Source organism: Ornithorhynchus anatinus, chromosome 13, assembly GCF_004115215.2.
Source record: "Ornithorhynchus anatinus isolate Pmale09 chromosome 13, mOrnAna1.pri.v4, whole genome shotgun sequence".
Taxonomy (NCBI): Eukaryota; Metazoa; Chordata; class Mammalia; order Monotremata; family Ornithorhynchidae; genus Ornithorhynchus; species Ornithorhynchus anatinus.
The window spans coordinates 26,069,855-26,095,243 of record NC_041740.1 but is presented as its reverse complement, the minus strand read 5'-3'; the positions used below and the strand labels follow the sequence as shown (position 1 = coordinate 26,095,243).

The window sequence follows — 25,389 nt, the reverse complement described above, 5'->3', positions numbered from 1 at the left end:
TTTATAAGTGATAGTCACTTGCTCTGAGAGGCTTCAGCATTTTTTGGGGGGGGTCAACATGAAATACAGGAGCTTTAACACATAGTATCAATTCTGATTTTCTGGTTAGGACTTAATCCGAATCACAAGAAGTGGTACATTTCAAAAGCCAATTTCTACTGGTGCTAACGTATTTTGTTCCTTGTTCATACTGACATATCAGTGGACATTCAGCTGTAAGGATAAAATTGGACAGATGTTTACAAAAGCATCTCGTCCCTAGAGTGCCACTTATCTGCAGATGAAGAAAGAAGAAAATTACAATTAGAACCATTTATAATCTAGCCTGACATGTCAATAAACCACCAAGAATAAATATTGTCTTTCAAAAACAGAGGCTGATTATAAAACTGCTTCCAAATGAGGAACTCACTTCTTAAGATACAAATGTAGCATTCATTTAGCAATAACAATCAAAGGAGAAACTGTTCTAGCTGACCCTTAAAACAGAATTCCACTGTGCTGACTACCAGTGAGTCTTGCCATGCTTGTTAATTAATGTAACAGCTTCAAAGTTCATTCAGCAAAATGGAATCTAATTAAGTGGGATGTTCTTCTTTAAACTATGCTTGAATTACAGTATATTGTTTAGTATCAAGTATTTCCATTAACATTAGATTGTGAGCCACACCAAAAAGTTTCCTAAATAAAATTTGGAGACTAAAGGTTTCCTTAGGAGAGAAATCAAACAGCCTCAAAAATAAAGACATATTGGATGTTTTTTAGTATTTTATAATTTTTTCAAAAATAGCTTCCCCAAACCCAGCAACTTTTCACATTCTCTACATTGAAGATCAAATAAAACACCACTTAACCTTGCAAACAGTCTGAGACTCAAATTTCCAGAATCCTTTCATGCCTTCATGACCCTTAATTGATAGATTAAAATAATATGTTCAAAAACCATAGACTATACCTTCTTCTTTTACCTCCTGTGCTGATAGGAGGCTTAGGGGTTCTGGTCGAAACTATCTGGCAGTGGACAGTTCCCAGTAGCAACATCAGCCATATTGGCCCAATTACTTCAGTCAGAGGTATGCTATGTGGGACTGGAGCTGAATAAAATAATACTATTGCGGCAACTGCAAAGAAGAAAAAAAAATAAAAGTTCGATTTTATATTGGTTACTGATTTCCTAAAAGTTTGATCTGGCTTTAACCAGTACCATACAAATACAACAAATTGAAACAATATTTTTCGAGGTTATAAAACAGTTAAAAGCTGTAGTGGCCAGGCCTTCTCAGGCTCTTTCACTGCCAGTAACTGTTTAAACATGCCATTCAATGAACTCTGGGAACTAGAACCACACCTAACTTAAATCTCTAAATTATAGTGTTTTATTGCCCCTATATTTAGAAGCAAAATTGCACTAGGAAACCTTCTGGGTGCAATTTAATTGTTGATCTCAAAAGGGAATAGGCCCTGAAGGAAATCCTTCAATGTATTTATTTACCTCTTTTCCCCCCAAATAGAGGGGTAGTATAATAAGCTTTAAATTATAGTAGGATTAAAGAGTTGGTGCTCTTAATTGTTTCAGCGAAAACAGTGTGCAATGAAAGAGTGTTAAACCATACCTAGGAAATAATGCTAAATGTTAATAATGTTAAATGTATAACACATCCCTAAGACCCAAAATAATATAAATATATTTAAATGTGTATTAAATTTTATTATATTTACTGTATTATATATGGTGTAGAAATTTACAGAACTATATAAATGTATATATATATACATTTTGATCTATTAAATACATATAAAATGCATTAAACCTACATGGTCAAAAGGCAATATAAATATGCACCTATAATGAACGGGTATGAATTATTTTTTGTACATACATAAATACAGTACTGAATTTTCAAACCATCATTTTTCACACCCTACTTACTGACCATTAGGGCACTTTATGCTAATACATTAGAAATGTCATTAGCTATGCTAAATCGATCCTCCACTATCTATGCTAAATTGAAATGGGCTATACTGAGAGACTATTCAAGGGAGGAGAGAGTAAGTGCTTAAGGCAAAGTAAACTTGACAGCATTTTCTCTGAGAATACACCCAATCAATCCAGGAATTGCAGGATGGAATGATTCCACTCAGTGTCTTTTAAATGACTTTCCCTGGCCAATCTTCGAGTAGATCCTTAGAGGGCATCGATGCTGGAGAAGAGTTTCTTGGTGTTTTCTTTTTGCCAAGGCAAAGGAAAAAATTAGATCCAAGTGCTCTTCCTTTTCGAAAGCAAAGAATAAAGCAATAGATTTGAGTGCTCAAAAATCTACTCAAGAAGAGGCTTCCATGTAGCTAGAAAAGCAAAGGTCGGTATTTCCTTAAGGGTAGGCATGCCTATATCTGTAGGGAGAGGAGGAGAGGAGGAGGGCTTCAAACCACATTCTAACACAATCTTAATCTCAGCAAAGGAAGTAGAGGCCAATAGAAGCATCTTATTATTTGTCTAGTTTAGTTAATAGAGAATGGGTCTGGGAGTCAGAAGGAGCTAGATTCTAATCCTGGCTCCACCACGTCTTCTGAGTGATCTCTGGCAAGTCACTTCATTTCTCTGTGCCTCAGTTACCTTATCTGTTAAATGGGAATTAAGAATGTGAGCCCCATGTGGGAAAGTGACTATGTCCAAACTGAATAACTTGTAACTACCCGAGCACTTAGAACAATGTTTGGCACTTAGTAAGTGCTTAACAGGAACCATAATAATAGTGATAATAATAATAATTAGGCACAACATTTACAAAGCTGTGTTCCAATCACTTCCAAGAATTGTCATAACAAGAAGCACCGTGGTTTAGTGGAAAGAGCACAGGCCTGGGAGTCCTCAGAGGGCCCAATTTCTGATCCTGGCTCCACCACTTTTGTCTGCTGTATGATCTTGAGTAAGTCACTTCACTTCTCATCCCTCTAGACTGTAAGCTAACTGTGGACAGGGAATGTGTCTGTTATACTGTTATACTGTATTCTCCCAAGTGCTTAGTTCAGTGCTCTGCACACAGTAAGCGTTCAATCAATAGGATTGACTGACATCTGCAAAATGGGGATTCAATACCTGTTCTTCCTCCTACTTAGATTGTGAATTCCAGGTGGGGACCTGGTTATCTTGTCTTTACGCCCAGCGCTTAGTATTGTGCTTGGTACACAGCAAGTGCTTACCTAAACCCCAAGTATTATGTTATTAAACCTGCTTAAAAAGTGTTCTTTAAAGGAAATGCTTTTCCAAAAGGAGATGGTTTTCAGGACAAAGTTTCACTAAGTCTGAATTCAGAATTCAAATATACTAGCAGATTTATACAAACCACCCCCTTCCCGCGCCCACCCCCCCGGCCCCCAAGGGTAGTTTGAAAATTGTTTCAAAGGGAAGAGTGTACACATGGAGACAATCAACCAAACACAAAAGCTCCTGGCAAATTGCCAGATCAGGCTTCAGTTTCCCAGGAAGCATTAGGGAAAGCCTGCCAACACAGTTGGTTTTCTAGATGGATGAGACTTTCAGGTTTCCAGATTTAAATTTAACTCCTACAAATTGAAAATCTTCCCTTGACTTCTGCATGATCCTGAAATTCTGACTCCAATAATACTTCTAGTCTCAAAATCAGGAAAATTAATGAGTAAAAATATCACTCTCCTAAAACTAAAATCTCACATGGGAAAAAAAGTTCAATTTCATTTCAATCAAAATGACCAGCTACACTCTCTTATGTTCCTCAACCTGCAGTTGGTCCAGTGGAAAGAGTATTGCTTTGGAATCAGTAGGCCATGGTTCTAGAGTCCCAGTTTTACTTGTGGCTGGCTAACATGGGCAAAGATGGAACATGCCCTTCAAAACGTGCTACACCCCTGCCTGCTTACTAGGTCTTTGCTCTGTGTCCCAGTGGGAATATGACAGACCCTGAAGGGAGAGTGCAAGTGACACTGGGCAAGTTGCTAGCACTGAAACCAATTCCTCTCTAGTAATTTTTGGAACTGCAGCTTCAAGACCAAGGCTCATCCACCATCGTCCCTCAACTACTTAGCTCTGGTTTTATAAAAATGTCCTAACACAGAAAAATGATTTAGTAGAAATCAAAACAGTTTCCAACAGAATACATCTATTAGCCCATCCAAATGATGGAAAGTTTGTTAAACGGTACTGAGTCTTCCAGTAATGAAAATACCTATTGGCCGGAAGCTTTAATTGTGCTATTTATTGCTAACAGTACTGATTTAAAGAGTTTCCATTCCCACACTGGAAAAAATGAAAGCTTGAGAAAGCTCGTTAATTACAAACACAATGAGGGATAAAAATTTCCCTTAACATCAGGATAGCTTTTCAAGTGAAAAAAGCATTTCTTCCCATGAACAATTTAGAAGACAGGAAGATAACTTTTCTGAGATCTAAATATCTGAAATATTTTATAACTTCTATTTTTAAAATGACAGAAATGAATCACTTTTAGAATTCTATAAAGTACCTTCTGGATTGGAAAAAAAGAGTGACAGCTGAAAGTTTAGCAGTGAAAGATGACAACTAGAGATGGGGATCCAGACAGAGAAGATTCAAGAATTTGGGCTCGCCAACTTTGGTTAATGCTATTTAGGGCTGCACACAGTTTTTTTTCAGACTGAAAAATTTATATCTGAGGAGCAGCCTGGCCTAGTGGAAAGAGCAAAGGCCTGGAAGTCAGAGGACCTGGGTTCTAATCCCAGTTCAACCACTTGCCTGCTGTGTGACCTTGGGCAAGTCTCTTAACTTCTCTGTGCCTAGGTTTCCCCATTAGTAAAATGAGGATTCAATATCTGTTCTCCCTTCTACTTAGCCTGAGAGCCCCATGTGGGACAAGTGACCAACCATGTCTGATGCTAACTTGAATCTACCCCAATATTTAGAATAGTGCTTGACACATAGTAATTGCTTAACAAAAACCATAATAATCTGTTAAGGCCAAAGCTATTTTCTATCTCCAACAGATGGAAAACCTGTTGTGAATTTTCACTAATAAATTGCTGCTTTCAGGCACCTTAGACCAGGGAGGAAGTACACGAAAAGTGGAGCAGCTTTCTTGTCTGATTAAAGTTCAGATTCCTCTTAAAACAGCAAAACCACATTGAGAAAGCTGCACAACAGAATTCTAGTTAATTCAGAGCTACCACTGGCTCAAAATGTAACAAATGCAATTGGTCAGCAAGGTACAACCAGTGCTTAATTCATACCAGGTCTTGCCAGAGCTTAATCCCAGCACTTCTGGATTTGGGAATTCTTAGCCCCAGAAATACTTCTGTATTGATAATATTGAAAACGATGCTGCCCATTCAAAGTCATTACTAATTCAATAGTATTTATTAAGCACAGATTCTGACTTCCTAATCCCATCCCTCTCTGGGGATTGCAAAAATTTTGCAACAAAATGGGGCACTATTCAAGTAAATATGGTAATCCACCTCCCTCAGGCAGACTATGAACCCTATGTGGGACAGAGACAGAATCTGACCTGATTAATTTGTACCTACTCCAGCATTTAGAACAGTGCCGGGCATAATACGAGTATTTAACAAGCACCATAAAAAGAAATCTCCTAGCTAGAAGAACAACTTTGACCAAAACCCAATTCCTGATTTTCAGACCAGGGCTCTTTCCACATCCCAAACCACCTTTAGGTAAGGCTAAGCTTAGGCTACATTTTAGCTGTTATAGTGGCACCTGGGAGCTATTCTAGCTATAGACTTCAACAGTAGTAATTTCATCCAGCAAGTGTTCAGAAAGGCATACAGAGAACTAAAACTGATGACTTGGTTCATCTCACACACAAACACACAGAGACCAAAAATTATCATTCTTTAACATTCTCAGAATTAGTTGTGCCAAACCCAAGTATTTTTTTAATCGATATTCTTCTTCCACCGATCCTGGTTCAAAGTGCTTAACTGGTCATCAAACTGAGATGACTTGGCATGATTCTAAGCTCCAAATACAACTTTAGAGAACTGGGGGAAGGTTACTGGTTTTTGAGAGCTTTGTCAGTGATATTTCCAGCCTTTTTTTCTAAAGGTATTGTTAAGTGTTTACTGTGTGCCAGGCACTGTACTAAGCGTTGGGGAGGATATGAGCTGATCAGGTTGTACACTATCTCTGCTCCACATGGGGCTAACAGTCTTAATTTTTATTTTACAGTTGAGGTAACTGAGGCCCAGAGAAGTTAAATGCTTTGCCCAAGGTCACACAGCAAACAAGTGGCGGTGTCGGGATTAGAACCCAGTTCCTTCTGACTTCCAGGTCCGTGATCTATCCAGTAGGCCATGCTGCTTCTCTGGCATGACAGAGTCTGGGTTTACTGATATTTGGTCCATGGCCCAAGACCTATCTCTAACTATCCCTTTCTCAAGGAGAAAAAGCAGTACCTTGAGTTTGTGGAGGCTTCTATCAGGGCATGCACAATTTTGGCCGCAATCTACCCTGATATGCTTTAGCAACAAAAGTTGAGAAAACCAAAAGAGCATTTTAAGAATTTAAGGGACACAGTAACCACTGGTTATATTGTATAACACAAAACACCACACTCTTTATGACAGCTAGAATGTAAGCTATATTTGTAGAATTGAAACTAATATTAAGTGTCTTCACGTGCACAACTTGTTCTAAGTGCTTCATAAAAAATAATATCTAAAACAAGCATGCATCCAAGGATGCTTAATATTTGATAACAATAATGATATTAATAAAGAAAAATTACAATATGTCTGATAACAGATCACCAGTTTGGAAGGAAGATTGATTGATCAACAGTTTCAAATGAGTTTAAATTTGCTGGTTGCCTCATTCTAGAATGAATATTTCTCAAGCTCTTCCAAGTCTAGACTAATGTACAAATCTAGCCAAAGTTACAAAACTCAGCAGTAAGTTTAGCTGCTCAAATAATATTTCATTTATTTCCCTATGGTAATTGTAAAGTGCTTACTATGTGTCAAACAGTGTTCTAAGCACTGGGGTAGGTAAAAGTTAATTAAGTCAGACACAGTCTCTGCCCTACATAAGGCTCACAGTCTAAGTAGGAGGCAGAAAAGGTATTTAATCTCCATTTTACAGTTGAGGAAACTGAGGCACAGAAAAGTTAAGTGACTTGCCCAAGGTCACACAGCAGGCAAGTGGCAGAGCAGGGATTAGAACCCATGTCATCTGACTCCCAGGCTTGTGCTCTTTCCACTAAGCACAGTGCTTCATATCTTGGACTTGTGGGCAACCTAGCATAAGCAAAATTTTGGAATTTTTAATCTGAATTCCAAGGCCACAGTGCATCTTTAACCATTCATTTAGACCATTAAAAAAAAAAACCATACACTCCTTGGAAAAAACTCAAACCATAAAAAGTACATCTGACAAACTCAAGGTGCCAATTTTTCTCAAATATTGTTAGGGACGGCCTGAATGTCAGAAAGCCCAGACTCTGTCATGCCATAGACAAAGCCCTCCGAAGCCAATTAATTACCTTCCCCCAATTATCTTAACTTATATTTGCAATTTTGCTGAAACATGCCAAGTGATCGCCAAAGGGAGAGGTAGATAACCTTTAAAGTAAGCAAGATTTACTTGTATGAAACAAATTTGTCCTACACCCATAACAGCAATTCAGAGGTACAATAGAGAAATTTTAGACAAGCCTCTCTCCACTTTAGTCCTGATTCTTCCCAAATTTCCCTTACAGGAGAAATGGCACATAGTATGTGCTTAACTAATACCATTGTTACTATATTATTACAGCCCCATTACATCGAGGAAATCAAAATGCATTTACCTAAATAGATAAGATTTTACCAGAAGCTGATCATATAAAGCACAGGATTTGGGGAATCCTTTGAAAATAACTTTCCTTGATATATCTACATGTGTTTCAGAAAACCGAAAGCATTTCTGGAATATTACGAGACGTTTCCTAATTCCACAAGCAGTAAAACAATAATACTAGTTTATAGTTTGTCATTTGCTCCTACCTTGAAGAAGGTAAAGGACAAGTAGCCAGAAAAAGATGACCTTCGAAGTGACTTGTAACCACCACCTGAAGAAAAATGGGAAGAACACAACTCGAACAATTCCTTTTCGGGTCAAAGAGGTCCAAGGGCTTTCAGGTTTCGCTTTAGCAAATGCAGATCCTGCAAAGAGCCCAAAAAATAAATTTATTGATCTGAACTCTCCCATCTAAAATAATTTACAGAGACTGGAAAATAAAAGAGTATAAAGATACGTAACATCTGTGTTATAGGGATTGTGAGTGTCCAAGTGCTGGGGAATATGTGGGAGTTGAGGGATAGGGGAATATAATGTAGGGAGATGAGAGTATAATCAGGGAGGGTCTCCTGGGACAGAGAAGATTTCCAGAGGCTGTTAAAGATGGGGAGGACAGTCAAGTACTCTCCCAAACACTCTGGATGTAGTAAGCACTCAATACCTTTGATTGATTGACTGATTGCAGGGAGGAGGGAAAATGTGAGGAAGAGGTTGGCAATAGGAGAGCACAGTGAGTTGGTTGACTTCCAGAGTAATGAACCCTGTGAGATGTTGTGTAGTGAGAGAAAAGCGATGATAAACAGGGAAGACAAAGCTGATGGAATACCCTAAGGCCAATAATCAGGAGTTTCTGCTTCTTCGCAGGGGACAAGATCATATTCAGTATAATTAAGTGGCATTTAGAAAAGATAGGCTCAATATTAAGGAGGAGATGGGAGGTTAGTTGGCAAGTAAAAAAAAAAATTCACATCGCTCCTATTTAGACATACTGATAGCATTAGCACATTTCATACAACATGAATTTTTTCACACACTTCACATTATTCACATTAAAAGCACATTACTTATTGGAATTCTATTTTATAATTTACAAAAGACCTTTTCCTCAACCTTTATAACAGAACAAAAAGTTAAATTGGCTATATTTAGATGCTCACTTTAGCTGACCTCACAAATCTTGTTTTGTATTATAAAACTAGAGTTTTTTTGCTTATTCCAGAAATGTAAAAATAATTGAAAAAGGGAAGAAAAGAGAAACCTCCCAGATCATCTGAGCATGTCTGGCTAAAGGATTTGTTCTTTGAGGCATTTTTTTTAATAAGATGAATTATTTGAGTAGCCACAATTTTGATCAATTTAATTATCCTTTTTTTGGATCAGAGATTTTGGAAGAATATACTATACAAGTTCTTAATGAAAGTTAAGTGGTCGATTCTTGGCACTCCAGTGAAAATCTTGCATATTGAGTAGCCTTTTCAATTAAGTTTTTAAATGGAGTTGGAAAAACAAGCCCACTTATTGCTAGATTTCAGTTTCACATCTACAGGTATGAACTACAGAGCAGGGACCAGTAAGTAAACTATTAGCAATTATAGTATTCATTAAGCACTTCCTACAGGTCAACGCAATTTATTGTTTCCAACTCTGTCCCAGTTCCAAATCCATCTCTGTCCAATTATGTATTCATCACTTCATGACTCACCTCTTACAAGATCAACATCTATAAGGTCTGGCTTCACATGTGCAGTTTTCTTTGGTTTGTTTCTTAATCCCTGGAAAACAGATGAAAATTCAAGATGAAACAAAAGTAGAGGAGAAGGATTCTTATTAAGGGTCATTTCTGAAAATCTCATTTGAATATCCAAATTTCAAAATACGTGAATTTGATTTGGGTGGTAATTAAATGAGTGAGCTTTGCAAAAAGTGTTTAACTTCGTGAACATGGATGTGCTACCTCCCCGTCCTCTTTGGCCACGGTTCAAGGTTCTGGGTCAGGGCCCCTCTCCTGGGAAAAAAAGAGAACCTAAGAGGGAGGGAGCAGGATATTAAAGATGCAGGTGTTCCTGGGTTCATAATTCTAGACTAGAGCATGTTCATTGGGAGGGCGGGACATTCCCAATTCAAACACTACCAGTTCCTGCCCCCGGTAGGTACCTTCTGAATGGCACTGGACTCATTTTCCTTGTGATATGACCCATCCACCTGCTCTGGGAATAAAGATTCCTCTCCTCCTCTCCATAGTCCTATATATGAATTAGGACCTTCAAGTTCCTGAGGCAGACACCCCTGCTGTCCCCAAGAGATGTGAATATAGTGTGTCACACAATCGGAAAGGGTGTGGTGCTTTTCAAACCAACACTGCTGAAAGATTATGAAACAATTCAAAACGGTGCCAGGGGCTGCAAGAAGCAAATGCAACCTCAGAGCAAGTTCAAAGGGCAAATCATGCAGTCTTTTCAGCCACACCCACACACATAAAATTCAACCTCAGAAGCAACATTTTCAAATATGAAAGCATGATATAAATTTATTTGTAGGTATATGAGACTATGAATGCATATATGGGGCATTAAAACTAGCAAGCTTTTCAATCAGACCTCTCCATAATAAAATAACTTTGGACAAGCTTCATTATCAATTGATGGTATTTTTTGAGCACTTACTGCATGCAGCGCACTGTATGAAGTCCTTGGGGAAGCAGAGTGGCCTAGTGGAAAGAGTACGGGCCTGGGAGTCAGAGGACCTGGGTTCTAATCCCCGCTCCACCACTTGTCAGCTGTGGGACCCTGGGCAAGTCACTTAACTTCTCTATGCCTCAGTTCCCTCAGCTGCAAATGGAGACTCATTACCTGTGCTCCCTCTTACTTAAAATGTGAGCCCCTCATAGGACCAGATTATCTTGAACCTACCTCCGTGCTTAGTACAGTGCTTGGCATATAGTATGTGCTTAAATACCAAATAATTATTATTTACAATATTACAATTATAATTATTACTGCAGTATATTAATTGGAATCCATATGATTTTGTTCATACCATAGGCCTTCCCTTCTAAAACAATCTTGACTATTTTTATAAATGGGATATAAGCATCTTAATGAAGCCTGTGAGAATTACAACTATTTATGATATATATCATACAGGGCCGACAACACATGCAACTCCATCTTCCAAGTCTTAACATGTTTTTCAACCTGCCCCTTTTGTTCCAATAACTATTTGTAGTCCATTCATCCTGGGAAAAAAATAGATCTTAATCTTTTCTATTCTGGCTCCAAAAAAAAAAATTCTTCAAAAAACTTGTCAGTTTTGTTAATAAAAATTCAACAGCATATAAACTCGTCTCTAGAATGTAAGCTCCTGTGGGCAGGGAACGAGTCTACCAACTCTTGTATTATATTCTCCCATATGATCAGTATAGTGCTCTACATACAGTAAATGCTCAATCAATAAGATCTATTGGCTGAAATAAAGGCCACTAATCAACAGAGTGCATGATCAAAGAAAATCATTTCATTGACGGCGCAACATAAAATTCCAATTTTGGTAATCAGTACCACTCAAAATGTAATCATACTTATGAGGCTAAGGGGATATATACAATCTAATTTCATTTTAAAATGACAAATTAAGATGGAAAAATACAGACTGTAGCAATGTGCCATTTGTTTTATAAAACAGCTGTACTGTTGGTACTCATTCTTATCAAAAGAATTCTCAAAAAGGCACGCAAATATATAAGCAGATGCAGCATGGCCTATTGGGTAGAGCAAGATCCTAGGAGTCAGAAGGACCTGGGTTCTAATCCCAGTCTGCCTCTTGTCTACTGCGTGAACTTGGGAAAGTCACTTCACTGTGCCTCAGTTACCTCATCTGTAAAATGGAGTTTAAGATTATGAGCCCCATGTAGAACATGCACTACATCCAACCTGATTAGTTTCTATCTACCACAGCACTTAGTACAGTACCTCATACACACAGAAAAAGTGAAAGCATTATTAGTAACTAAGGGAAAATGGAGAACAGAAATTTAGGAACATAATATAAATGCACAAGAAAATCTCCAGTCAATTCTTAAGAACTATGAATCTGTTTTTTTCTCGACTCCATTACTTCTAGTGGTTTACGTAAGAGCAGAGCCTCTATAAATAGTACAAAAGAGTTAAGAGAGTTATCAAATAAGCTGTAAAATGTATCGCTCTTACCTTAAGCCCAAAGAGTAAATATTTAAAGGTGAATTTGCTAAGCAAGGAGGCTTTTAAAATTAGGAATATTTCTGTTCCTTTATCTGGATTTCCTGCAGTTTTTTTTTTCCTCTATCAGCAAAGAAAACCATAATGAACAGTTTAACAAAGGAAATCCTGTTTAGTCTTCTTTCATGACATGAAGATTCCATTTAAGAGGCTTTCAACTGGGGTGGCTCTAGAGAGCAGATGATGAATTGAGGTGGCTATATGGGGGAGGAGGGGCTGGGGTTATAAAAGGTTGTGAAGATGAGTGAGAAGCAGGGTGGCTCAATGGAAAGAGCAAAAAGTTGGGTTCTAACTCCAGGTCTGACACTAGCCTACTTTGGAACCACAGGCAAGTCACTTCATTCCTCTCTGACTCAGCTGTGTTATTTGTAAAATGGGGATTCAATACTAGTTCTTCTTCCCTTTAGACTGTGAACTCTATGTGGGACATAGCTATGTCTAATCTGATTAGTTTACCTACCTCAGTGCTAAGTATAATGTCTAGCACATTAGAGCTTAACCAATACCGGAAAAAAAAAAAACCCGACAACAACAAAAAAGACTGTTTTCCCATTTCCCTCTAATAATTCATTACAAGCCAATCTCTGATTTGCCATCCTCTATGTCCAAGGGGTTGCTAGCCCCAAGCTGTGGGACAGAGGTGTCTCACTATAGACTCTAAAAATGCCAATTATTTAAAGGAAGAGAGTAACTCTTGTCATTTACCCCATTACTCAATGAAATGTACACGTAATATAATAACATTAAGTCCTAAAACAGAACCTTTCCCTTTTAGGTCATTCTAAAACAGAACGCCTTCTATCGGTATGCCTCTAAGATTGCTTCATTCTTAAAAATAACCCCTCATCTTTCCCCTAGACCACTCTTCCACCTAACTTTTCCATCTCAGTCAACATCACCACCACCCTCCCCAGTCCAGAAGTCAGCAACCACAGTGTTCTCTAGTGACAAATCCTGCTGGCCTCTTCTCACACATCCATCACCCTCCGTGAGGAGTAGGGTCCAAGGATTGGCTCAGCAAGAGTGAGAGACCGGAAAGGCTGAGCCATATAAAATTGATTCCACGTGGAGAACTGAACTTCCCTTTCTGGAGGAATACGTTCACTATTTAGGTTATTCACATGTGGCAAATTGAACTTCCCTCTTAGGAATATACTTATTTTAGTTTGGCGCCTTGCAGTCTACGAACACTTCCCTCTCAGGAAGAATATACTTATGTGTCACTCGCACGTGGCAAAGCACTTCACTCCCACCCAAGAACACTTCTCACTTGGGAGGAATTCACTTATGCATTACTCGCACGTAGAAGAGCGCCTAGCTTACGGCCCCATGAGTGCACAGCAGGACACTCACTTGTCTCTTGGTTCCTCATAATTGGTGCCGACAGAACAGGCATCCCAAGCTCTGGGCAGAGGCGATATACAGTCGGTTGCTGCAAGTCTTGATCTGCTGCCCAGAACATTGGAGGTGGCAGGTATTTATTACCTGTCCCTCCAGGCTGTTCAGACTTCCAGATTCCTTTCACCTTCACCTTGTTCACCAGTGTCTCATGGATCTGTCCCTTACTTCCCACCCAAATTTCTACCACCTGGTTGATGCTTTGGACTTACTGCTCCATCAGCCTCCTCACTGATCTCCCGGCCTCCAGGCTCTCTCCCATCCAGTCTCTGCTGCCTAGATGGCTGCTTGATCCACAACTCTACTCTCCTTAAAATCCAACCCTGGCTTCCTGGGTTCTCTTCGCATCAGACAAAATCTCCCTACAATTGGCTTCAATGCTGTCCATCACCTCGCTTTGCCTTAGCTATCTGCTCTCTTCACTTGCTATTCCCAACTCTCCCTGTTTCTCCTGCACCAATCTTCTAGCTGAACCCCACTCCCGTCTCTTCTACCTCACTCCCCCCTCTCACACTGTCACTTTCCCCAAATCAGATGGACTGCAACTCTCTGTAAATTCAAAGCCCTCCTAAAATCCAGCCTCCTCTGGGAGCCCCAAGAGGGACAGGGACTGTGTCCAACCTAATTAACTTGTACCTACCTCAGTGCTTAAAACAGTGTTTGACACATAGTAAGCCCTTAAATACCATAAAAATAAATAAGCCTTCCCTAAATAACTTCCTGCATCCTAAACCATATAATCTCAATCAAAAGAGTTTATTGGCTGCTTACTGTGTGCAGAGAACTGCATTAAACACTTGGGGGAGTACAATACAGTGGGGCAGGTATGACAGAATCCTGTCAGCAGAATTAGCAGACTCATTCCCTGCCCATGTAAAGTGTGAGCCCCTTGTAGGACAGGGACTGTGTCCACCCTGATAAAACTCGTATCTACCCCAGTGCTTAGAAAAATGCTTGACACACAGTAAGTGCTTAAGAAATACCACGGGGGGAAAAGAAGCAATCTTACACAAACATTCTTACTACTCCATTCTCTACCACCACTGAAATCAGTAAGAGTTTAAAAACACCAAATGAACGTAGATCCTTCCATGATATACCAACCCTCAAGAGAAGCGATGACTACTTATTAAGAGGTTTGGCAGGAATCCTGACAAACAGAAGGCCACCATATGTGCAAAAAACCACAGCGGCCCCCACGGCAACACCCTTCTGAGTCACAGCATCTTCGGCACTCGATTGACGTCCCTTGAACATGAAAAAAGGCTTCGTGTGCACTTTGCAATACACTGCATTCCAGCCCACCAACTTGCTCTCAGCACTCTGTGTTCTAGCAGAAGCATGAGGGACAGGGAAGAGAAACTCTCCATGGCAATGCACCAACTCACTAGCGTGACAGAGCACAGAAAGCAGGGACCTAGGGGTCAGGTTGCTAATCAGTCAATCGATGGTATTTGCTGAGTGCTTGCTATGTGCAGAGAGCAATACGACAGAGTAGGCAGAAAAATTCCTTGCCCGCAACGAGCTTATAAAGTCACCTTGTTGTCTGTGAATGAGAGGCTGGGTCTCTGGCCAATATCTAATGACTCTCAATTTTAATAGCGGTGACGAAGCTTCCAGAGAGGATTTAATATCAGTCGCATTCAGTTAGCCACACAAAATCCCAAACGGGCAAGGCAGATTCTGTGGTAGGTCACTCGGGAAGGAAACCCAGAAATACTTACCAGGCTAACAAACTGTACAGAACAATGACAGCATCAGAAAGGAAAAGCAAACTGGAAGAATAAAGTGACTAAGTGAAAGTAGAAAAACCCACAAAATAAGAAAGCTGATAGAAAACCAACATTTGAATTCACAGAGAAAACATGGAAGATAGTGGAATACAAAACTCTCATCAAAAGATCAGAGTTAGAGAATGAAATGAAGTGAAAATGCAATGTGTCTTTAAAAGCAGACTTTCAATTTAAATTTTAGGATGCAAATGAAAAATAACATTTTCATATTGAAAACATCCTTGGGTGGTACTAAACAAAACTGTTGTTTGCCATTATTATTTTACACATATCATTCCAGGATACAAACCAAAATATAACTTTTAAATTACCTTGATTTCTCTTTGCTCTACAGATTTTTCCCATATTTGCTGATCATAAGCACCAATCTGAAAAGAAAACATAATGGCAAATTAAGGTCTTTTCTTTGAGAGTTGATGACAACATGAGCTTTATTCCCCACATGCAATTTGAACATTTGGCTGTTGAACTGTGAGACTAAGATGTCATGACTTAACTGGGGAAGGCTTCCTGGAAGAGGTGGGCTTTTCGAGGGGCGCTTAGACGATGGGAATAAAAAACAAAAAATTAACTGGAAGATCAGCAGCCTCCCCTACCTTGCACTCCGCCGTCACCTTCCCACCCATCACAAGGATGAGCATGCTTTTAGGAAGAGAGGAGGGCGTTATTGGGTAGGGGCCGGAGAATCAGTAGAGCCAGCTATTAAAGATGGCAGGCATGTCATCCAGGGCCTCGGGGTGGAGTAAAATTAGAGAGACAGAGCTGCTGGTGCTGCTGTTGACCAAAGAGAGTAGACAGTGGGGCTGGGAGAGGGTGGGCTGGACACCACAACTCCTTCCAAGACCCCGACTTGTTTCTCTAGGCCTCAGTTACCTCATCTGTAAAATGAGGATTCAGGCTGTGAACCCCACATGGGACAGGGACTGTGTCCAACTCGATTTGCTTGTATCTACCCCAATGCTCAGTACAGTACCTGGCACATAGTAAGCGCTTAACAAATACCATTATTAATAATAATAATGTTGGTATTTGTTAAGCGCTTACTATGTGCAGAGCACTGTTCTAAGCACTGGGGTAGATACAGGGTAATCAGGTTGTCCCACATGAGGCTCACAGTCTTAATCCCCATTTTACAGATGAGGCAACTGAGGCACAGAGAAGTTAAGTGACCTGCCCACAGTCACACAGCTGACAAGTGGCAGAGCCGGGATTCGAACCGATGACCTCTGACTCCCAAGCCCAGGCTCTTTCCACTGAGCCATGCTGCTTCATTATTATTATTATTCATGCTGCTGCTACCCCCAGAGTCTCCTCCAGTTCCAACTGGAACTGAATTCAACCCTGGTTCCAGCTTACTGATGGCGGGCTGGAAGGAGAGTGAGTTATTATTCTTATCATTACTGTTATTGTATTTGTTAAGCGCTTACTATGTGCCAGCCATTATACTAAGCACTGGGATGCATAAGCCCATCTTTTAGACTGTGAGCCTGTTGTGGGCAGGGATTGTCTCTATTGCTGAATAGTGCTTGGAAAGTACAGTGCTCTGCACACAGTAAGCGCTCAATAAATACGACTGAATGAATACAAGCAAATCGTGTTGGGCACACACACACTTCCTGTTCTGCTCTGGGCTCACAGTCTTCATCTCCATTTTAAGATGAGGTAACTGAGGCACAGAAAAGTGAAGTGACTTCCCCAAGGCCACACAGTAGACAAGCAGGGGAACCAGTACTAGAAGCCATGACCTTCTGACTCCCAGGCTCATGTTCTACCCACTACACCATACAGCTCCTCTACTGATATGCAATCATTCAAGCAATACTATTCACTGAGCACATCGTGTGTTCAGGGCACTATAGTTAAGTGCTTGGGAGAGTACAAGAGAGTCAGAGAAGCAGCATGGACTGTAAGCTCATTGCAGGTCGTATTTATTGAGCGTTTTCTGAGCATTTGAGCAGGTAATGTGTCTACCAACTGCCATATGCTACTCGCCCAAGCTCTTAGTGCAGTGCTCAGCATAGCCTAAGTGCTCAATAAATACAACTCACTGGTACCCATTGGGCAGAACACTGCACTAAGCGCTTGTGAGAGTCCAATACAACTGAGTTGGTATGTTCCCTGCCCATAAGGAGCTTACACACTAGAAGAGGAGCCAGGCATTTATCAATCACTCAATCAAAGGTATTTATTGAGCCCTTACCATGTGCACAGTACTGTATACTAAGCGCTTGGGAGAGTACAACACAACAGAACTGGTAGACACGTTCACTGCCCACGACGAGTTTACAGTCTGGAGACAAGCTTAGAGATAAGTACTGAAGAGCTGTAGGGCTGAAGGTGGGGTGAATATCATGTGCTTAAAGAGCACAGATCCAAAAGGTAGAGGTAACGCAGAAGGGAGAGGGCAAGCATTACCTTGGGCAAGCAATACACTTCATGCCTTGACCAATAACCCTATAAACAAAACGATTTGTACAGCTGTGGGCAGATTGAGGGACCAGTATAGGTGTCTATCTTTGAGGCTGTCTACCTCTGGGCAGCTAGGTTTACTCTGCTGGCACTGATGGCTTCAACAGTCTCTTGGTGCTCTAAATGCAGTCAATAAATCCTGACAGTGCTCTAAGAGCCCATAGATTCTGAATTAATTCCAATTTGGAGGCAAAGTCAATAGAGAATTGCAGCTATTTCCCAAAATACCAGTGCAGCAAATTCTCTCCCTGAAAAAATTTTCATTCCATTGGCATTCAACACCATAATATCCCCATTTTTAAGTTTTAACTTTTAAATATTTTTAATTCTTCGAATTTGATTATTTTAGGTCCTCTTTTCTATCCTGTGGGATGGAAACCATCCTGTAAACCTGTGGGCCAATATTAATAAAGTTCCAAATGTCCATTCCTCCATAGTATCATAAGCAGTCACTGTCTGCATTTTTCAGTAAACTGCCATTCCACCTCCTCCCTCTGGCCTGAAACTCTCTCCTGTTTCATATATGACAGACCTCCACAGTCACAGTCACACTTTCACAGTATTAATGAAAAACACATCTGCTCCAAGAGACCTCCTCCTACTAAAGCTTCACTTTCTCTACTCAGAACTCGGCTCTCCCTTCTGCATTTGGATCTGTACACTTTAAGTACTTGATATGCAACCCACCCTCAGCCCCTCATCATTTACATAAGAACCACATACCCTGCCATTTCCCTTATCTGTAACTTATTTCAATATCTGTCTCCCGCTCTAGACTGTAAGCCCTTTGTGATCAAATAATGTGTAGGAGGACAATACAACACTATTGTATTAGTACAGTGCTTTGCACACAATAAGTATTCAAATACCACTGATTAAGTCTGTAAGCACAGTGGAGGACATGGACTGTGTCCAACTTGATTAGTCTGTATCTCCCTGGCCCATAGTAAGGGCTTAACAAATCCCATAAAACAATAAAACAAACAACTGCTCAGACTCCACTGTGGTTCACACTTGCTGATACAACTGATACACAGAAACTCCCATTACCAATCCACACTCAAGGCTGGCTGACCTATACAATTCATCTTCATTATAAGGCAGAGATGGGGCACTATCTGTGTTTTACAGTGGTGGAAATTGAATGATGGCAAAGTGAAAAGACTCATTAGAGAACATGGAACAACCTAATGGTAGAGCAGAAAATAGAAGCCTAAACTCCCAAATTCCAATTTGCTACTTCTCTCCCCAGACTACTTGCTCAGTCATCATTCTAAACTTTGTTGCATTTTTTTTTCAGGTCAAATGTATTGAAAGACAACAGGAAAGTATGAGGAGCAACGGTTTGTTTCTTCTTCCCTTTGAACAATCTACAAGTCTATTAGAGTAGTCGGTATCACAGGAAAACAAATGAGAAAGCTCCTCCACGTTGCTGTCACAAAGAGGAAGACCTAAGTCTCAGCTTAAGCCAGGAAATTGTGATCCCAAAACACGTAACTTCACAACCAAAATGCCCAATAGCATCCCCAAAATAAGATCATAAATAAACCCGTTGGCTTTGATTCCTTGAGTTTTCCATAAGGCTCTAAGAGCCCTGGGATACAAGTCAAACTGGGAGTCTAAATTTAAAATGACTCAGAAGTAACAACCTTAGATGACTGTAAGGACAACAACTAAAACAAATTCATTTAGCTGGAAAAAGTCATCTGAATCAGGCTTGTTGGAATGGCCATCAAGATAAAAACAATTTTCCTGTCTCCCAGGAGATGGAACCCAATTTTATGATCCCGGATGGTATGCGAAAAAACCAAACTAAAACAGTTAAATGTTCTCTCAAGGCTAATAATGATAAGATAGTTAAGACTGTCACACTTAGCTCAAAACCTGACAGATGATAAACAAAGGAGGGGTTTATTCTTGAAAAGAAATTAATGACAGCTAAAGAAACCAGCTTGAATGGGGAAGATGAATCACTCACATGCAATTTTAATTATGGATGACGACAGTACCAGCAATAAAGGGTGGTCAGAGGACATGCGTACTCCTCCCAGTTGGAACTCTTTTTGAATGAGGTGCCCTCCTCCAATTAATCAATGGCATTTGATGAGCTTTTACAGCACGCAGAGAACTGTACTAAAAGCTTGAGCGAGTACACTGCAACAGAGTTGGTAGACAGGACTCCACAATGAACTCAGTACAGTACTTGAAATCTCTGAAGTAAGAATCACAGCCACTCCACCCAGCAACATCTTATACCCTTGACTGAACTAACTCTGCCCTCTCCTCTGCCCCACTATATTATTGCCCCATCCTTATTGACTCCCTTGCCCACTGCCCTCGCCAGTTATTTCAGATGTTTAACACCTTCCTAAAACCCTCTGTTGTCCCCACATCCCTAATCTTTTGCCGCTAATGACTTGGCCACTTATTTCCCTGAGAAAAAGGAAACCATCAGGCACTATCTCCTAATATCCTCCCTACTCCTATCCGGTTTCTCCCTTCTCCTGCCCCTTCTTCAATGCTCCCATCTTTCCCAGCAGTATCTCAGCAGTATCCTGCCTCCTTTCAAAATCCACCCCTTCCATCTGCACCTTCATTCTCATTCCTTCACACCCTATCGAAGTGCTTTTCTTCTCTCTTCCTCCCTCCCTGACCACTGCCTTCCACTATTCACTCTCCAGCAGCTTCTTCCCCACTACTTTCAAACTGGCTCATGTCTCCCTATCATTAAAAAACCCCTCCCTTGTCCCCATGACTCCCTCCAGCTATCACCCCATTACCTCCCTACCATTCCTCTCCAAACTTCTTGAGCAAGCTGTCTACACTCCTGGTCTCCACTTCCTCTCCTCCAATTCTCTCCTTGAGGCCTTCCAATCTGGCTTCTATCCCCTTCACTCCACCAAAACTGCCCTATCAAAGGTCACCACTGATCTCCTTCTTCCCAAATCCAACAGCCTCTTTGCCATCTTAATCATCCCTGACTTCTCAGCTGCCTTCAACAGTCCCGACTACCCCTTTCTCCAGGAAACATTATCCAATCTTTGCTTCACTGACACTGTCCTATCCTGATGCTCCTCATATCTTTCTAACCTCTCTTCTCAGTCTCTTTCATGGGCTCCTCCTCTGTCTTCCAATCCCAAACTGCAGAAGTCCCTCAGGGCTCAGTTCTGGGTCCCCTTCTATTCTCCATCTATACTCACTCCCTTGGAGAACTCATCCATTCCATGGCTTCACCTACTAAACATTCCTATGCAGAATATTCCCAGATCTACATCTCCTGCCGTGATTTTTCTTTTTCTCTGAAGTCTCATATTTCCTCCTCCTTTCAGAACATCTCTACTTGGATGTCCTATCGACACCTCAAACTGAACATGTCCATAACAGAACTCCTCATATTCTCACCAAACTCTGTTCTCTCCTTTGACTTTCCCATCACTGTAAACATCACCATCATCCTTCATCTCACAACCACATAACCATGGTGTTATCCTCAACTCAGCTCTCTCATTCAACCCACATATTTAACAGGTTCATAATTAATACGTTTGAATGAATGAAGAACTCCACCAGTTGCAGATGCAGGTGTTAGAATCTTTCTGCTTGCATGGGAAGAGATTGTGTCTGTTTATTGCTATAATTGTACTCTCCCAAGTGCTTAGTACAGTGTTTTGGACACAGGAAGCGCTCAATAAATATGACTGTATTAGTGAACATAGCCAAAGTCCTAGAGACGATAATTTGAGAATTTTTATACATAGATGCCTGAGAGCATCTTCCAAGAAGACAAGCAAATGATTGTAAAATAGATTGGAAACTAGATTGGAAGTGCCTTGAGGGTAGGGATAATGTTCATTAATATTTATTGTTCTCTCACAGTGCTCTGCAAACAACAGAAATTTATTTAATCACATTTGTAGAGTGCTTACTGTGTGCACAGCACTGTACTAAGCACTTGGGAGAGTACAACAACAGGCAGACACATTCCCTGCCCACAATGAGCTCACAGTCTAGATGGGGAGACAAACATTAATATACAAAAACAAATATATTACAGATATATACATTTTGCGCTCAGGAAGCAATGGAAGAGGGAAGGAGGGAGCAAGTCAGGGTGAACACAGAACGTAGTGGGAGAAGAAGAGAGAAGGCTTTATTCAGGGAATGTTTCTTGGAGGAGATGTGCCTTCAATAAGGCTTTGAATTGGGGGACAGCAATTATCTGTCTGATATGAGGAGGGAGGGCATTTCAGCCCAGAGGCAGGATGTGGGTGAGAAGTCAGAGGAGAGATAAGTACTTAATAAATATTACCGATTGCTGGATAAGCCACTACACTGAATTGACTGGGTGTTACCAGATAGGTCTAAATAAAGCCAAGACAAAGTATCAGCTTGCACCAGGGAAGCTATACACACACGGAAAGAGCCTGGGATTCGGAGTCAGAGGTCATGGGTTTGACTCCCGGCTCTGCCACTTGTCAACTGTGTGACTGTGGGCAAGTCACTTCACTTCTCTGGGCCTCAGTTACCTCATCTGTAAAATAGGGATTAACTGTGAGCCTCACGTGGGACGACCTGATTACCCTGTATCTCCCCCAGCGCTTAGAACAGTGCTCTGCACATAGTAAGCGCTTAACAAATACCAACATTATTATAAGAAAATCGGAAATCAAATTAAGAAGGCCAGTTCACTCTTTGGGAGACTGTCAAACAGACTATAGTATCAATGGAACTAAGCTCTAGAGAAAACTTCAAAAATGTTCAGACCATGTTTCCCCATGCCTCAAGAAACTCCAGTGGTTGCCCATTCCCCTCCACGTCTACCAAAACTCCTCACCATAAGCTTTAAAGCACGTAATCACCTTGACCCCTCCTATCTTACCTCCCTATTCTCCTACTACAATCCCGTCTCCACACTTCCTTCCTCTAATGCTAACCTTCTCACTGTAACTCAATCTCCTCTATCTCGCCATCAACCAGTCACCCAAATCCTACCTCTATCCTGGAATATCTTCCCTCCTCCATTCAGAGAGATAATTGCTCTCCCCCACTTCAAAGCCTTATTGAAGGCACACGTGACTTTTCCTAAGCCCTCCTCTCTTCTCCCACTCCTTTCTGTGCCATTTTTACTTGCTCCTTCAACCATTCCCCCTCCCATCAGCACAAATGTATATAGCTAAATATATCTTTAATTTACTTATTTCAATATCTGTCTTCCCCTCTGGACTGTAACCTCGCTGTGGGCAGGAATGTGTCTGTATGTTGTTATACTGTACTCTCCCAAGCACTTAGTATAGTGTTTTGTACAGAATAAGCGCTCAATAAATACAATCGAATGAATGAATGAAAAACTAAAGACCTACAGAGATCTACTGCTGTCCAACCTTCTCCACAGCAGCGAAGCCTGAATTCCCCACTGACATCCTGGGGGAAATTACTCCAATCTAGTGCAGTGGAAGGAGGTAGCATATCCCACTGAATTGAATCTGGGAAGATCAACTTTCATTCTAGTCCTGGCACTAGACAAACTATAATAACAATAATAATAATAATAATGTTGGTATTTGTTAAGCGCTTACTAGGTGCAGAGCACTGTTCTAAGCGCTGGGGGAGATACAGGGTAATCAGGTTGTCTCATGTAAGGCTCACAGTTAATCCCCATTTTACAGATGAGGTACCTGAGGCACAGAGAAGTTAAGTGACTTGCCCATAGTCACACAGCTGACAAGTTGCAGAGCCGGGAGTCGAACCCATGACCTCTGACTCCGAAGCCCAGGCTCTTTCCACTGAGCCACGCTGCTTCCCAACTATGACCTGGTGTCAAGAGCCTAACCTCCCTGATGATAAACCAGACGATATTACCCCTGCCTCACAAGGGTGTTGGCAATTCATGAAGCAGTCACATATAGCCTCTTTATGGGAAGGGACTGTATCTGGTTGTTATTGTTTGTAGTCTTCCGGGTGCTTAATACAGTGCTTTGCACACAGGAAGTGCTCAATAAGTATGACTGACTGAATGAATGAATATTTCTAACGAAACTATTTGCTCTTCTGTTGCTTCACTGAAGAGTGACATCAGTCTAATAAATCAGTTGGCAAGAAACATGATTGCATGTTTTTCTTTTATAATCCTGACTCAACAGGATTATCAGATTAATCTATTTATGGGTCAGAGAGTATACTTATATGACTGTTCTGCCTAGATTGACTTGGGAAAGTGCACTCACCTGCATATTCAACATTCATCATCAGTTTGGTAAAACCTGAATCTCAAGGGAACAGAGCTCCTGTTAAGTATATGTTCAAGGAACTTTAAGCCTAAATATTTGAGAGGTTTCATTCTTCATGTTGTCAAAATTAAGTAATTATAGCAAGCTTTAATGCACATTAAGCTGGATTCTCCCAGACATGGCTCCCAGGAATGGATGCATTGCTACATAAGCACACCTTTCAAAATCCTTGCATATATTTAATCAACTAATGGTATTTATTGAGCACATACTGTGTGCTGAGCACTGAACTAAGCCTTAGGAGAGTACAGTACAACAGAGTTGGTAGACACATTCCCTGACCACAGTGATTTTACATTGATGAGCAGGAGGGATGGAGAGGAGACCATTTCCTAGACTGTAGATAAGCACCTTCTCTGCCCACAGTAAAGGCTCAATAAATACCTTTGATTGGTTGACTGATGGGAATTGGTTCAGTTTGCTGGGATGTAAATAACCTGGTACAGCAAGACAAAGTGCAGTAGGTGAGAGTTTCCTTTCTACTATATTTTCTATCAAAGGCATTTATGGAACATATACTAGGTGCAGAACATTGTCTAAGTATTTGGAAAAGTAAAAGACAACAGACTTGGCAGGCACATTTCCTGCCTGCAAAGATCTTTGGCATAATGGATTGGAGCACTGGCCTGGGAGTCAGAAGCTCATGGGTTGTAATCCCAGCTGTAATCCCACACGAAGTCTTTGTGACCTTGGGCAAGTCACTTGGTTTCTCTAAGCCTGAGTTACCTCATCTGTAAAATGGGGAGACTGTGTCCAACCTGATTTGCTTGTAATCACTCCACTGCTTAGTACAGTGCCTGGCACGGAGTAAACGCTTAACAAATACCGTCTTTATTATTACTGCCATTGGATCAAACACATTAAATCTCTTTTGACTGACTGATCTCTGGGAGAAAGACATAAGCTCTTGGCTTTACTAGGTAATATTTTCCAGATTATAGGGAGCTTTGACAACCTATATTTAAGAGTTAAGTTGTGGTCTGATTTTTAGACAACCTTTGTTGCTCCAAGAGACTGTTAGCAGAGAAGACAAACAGTTGAGTAATCACTTAGAGAACAGTTTAAGCCATGAAGAAATTTAATGCTCGCATTAAATGACTTAAAGTTAACACCACCCCTTGTACTTAATTATTCATAGCAATGACCAGCTTCATTAGCCTTCAAGTACAAATCCAGTAGAGTATCTAAAACACTGTGAATGTGTAATAAATGCCAAGCAACATTTACCGTTTATGTTGACAAATAATCATTTTGTAAATTTTTAATCCAAAATAATGTTCTGCAGCATTTTGACCATGTGTGCTGGATTTCATATGCTCACAGCATCTCTCCTATTATTCCTTGTTTTCAAACGTATTTATGTATATCAGAGGATAAAATTC

The 25,389-nt window shown here is 40.6% G+C and overlaps 1 protein-coding gene across 5 annotated transcripts in view; it reads right to left on the bottom strand.

The window, feature by feature from the left end:
• The window catches only part of PHTF2 (putative homeodomain transcription factor 2), a 104,718-nt gene that overhangs the window by 46,154 nt on the left and 33,175 nt on the right, over nucleotides 1-25,389 (bottom strand). For all 5 annotated transcript variants that reach the window (XM_007670961.3, XM_007670962.3, XM_029077680.2 and 2 more), the window contains exons 3-6: nucleotides 15,563-15,619; nucleotides 9,510-9,579; nucleotides 8,014-8,172; nucleotides 956-1,121 (exon numbers count right to left, since the gene is read on the bottom strand). In XM_007670961.3, the coding sequence (XP_007669151.1) occupies nucleotides 956-1,121; nucleotides 8,014-8,172; nucleotides 9,510-9,579; nucleotides 15,563-15,619 (452 nt within the window). The remainder of the gene's footprint in view (nucleotides 1-955; nucleotides 1,122-8,013; nucleotides 8,173-9,509; nucleotides 9,580-15,562; nucleotides 15,620-25,389) is intronic.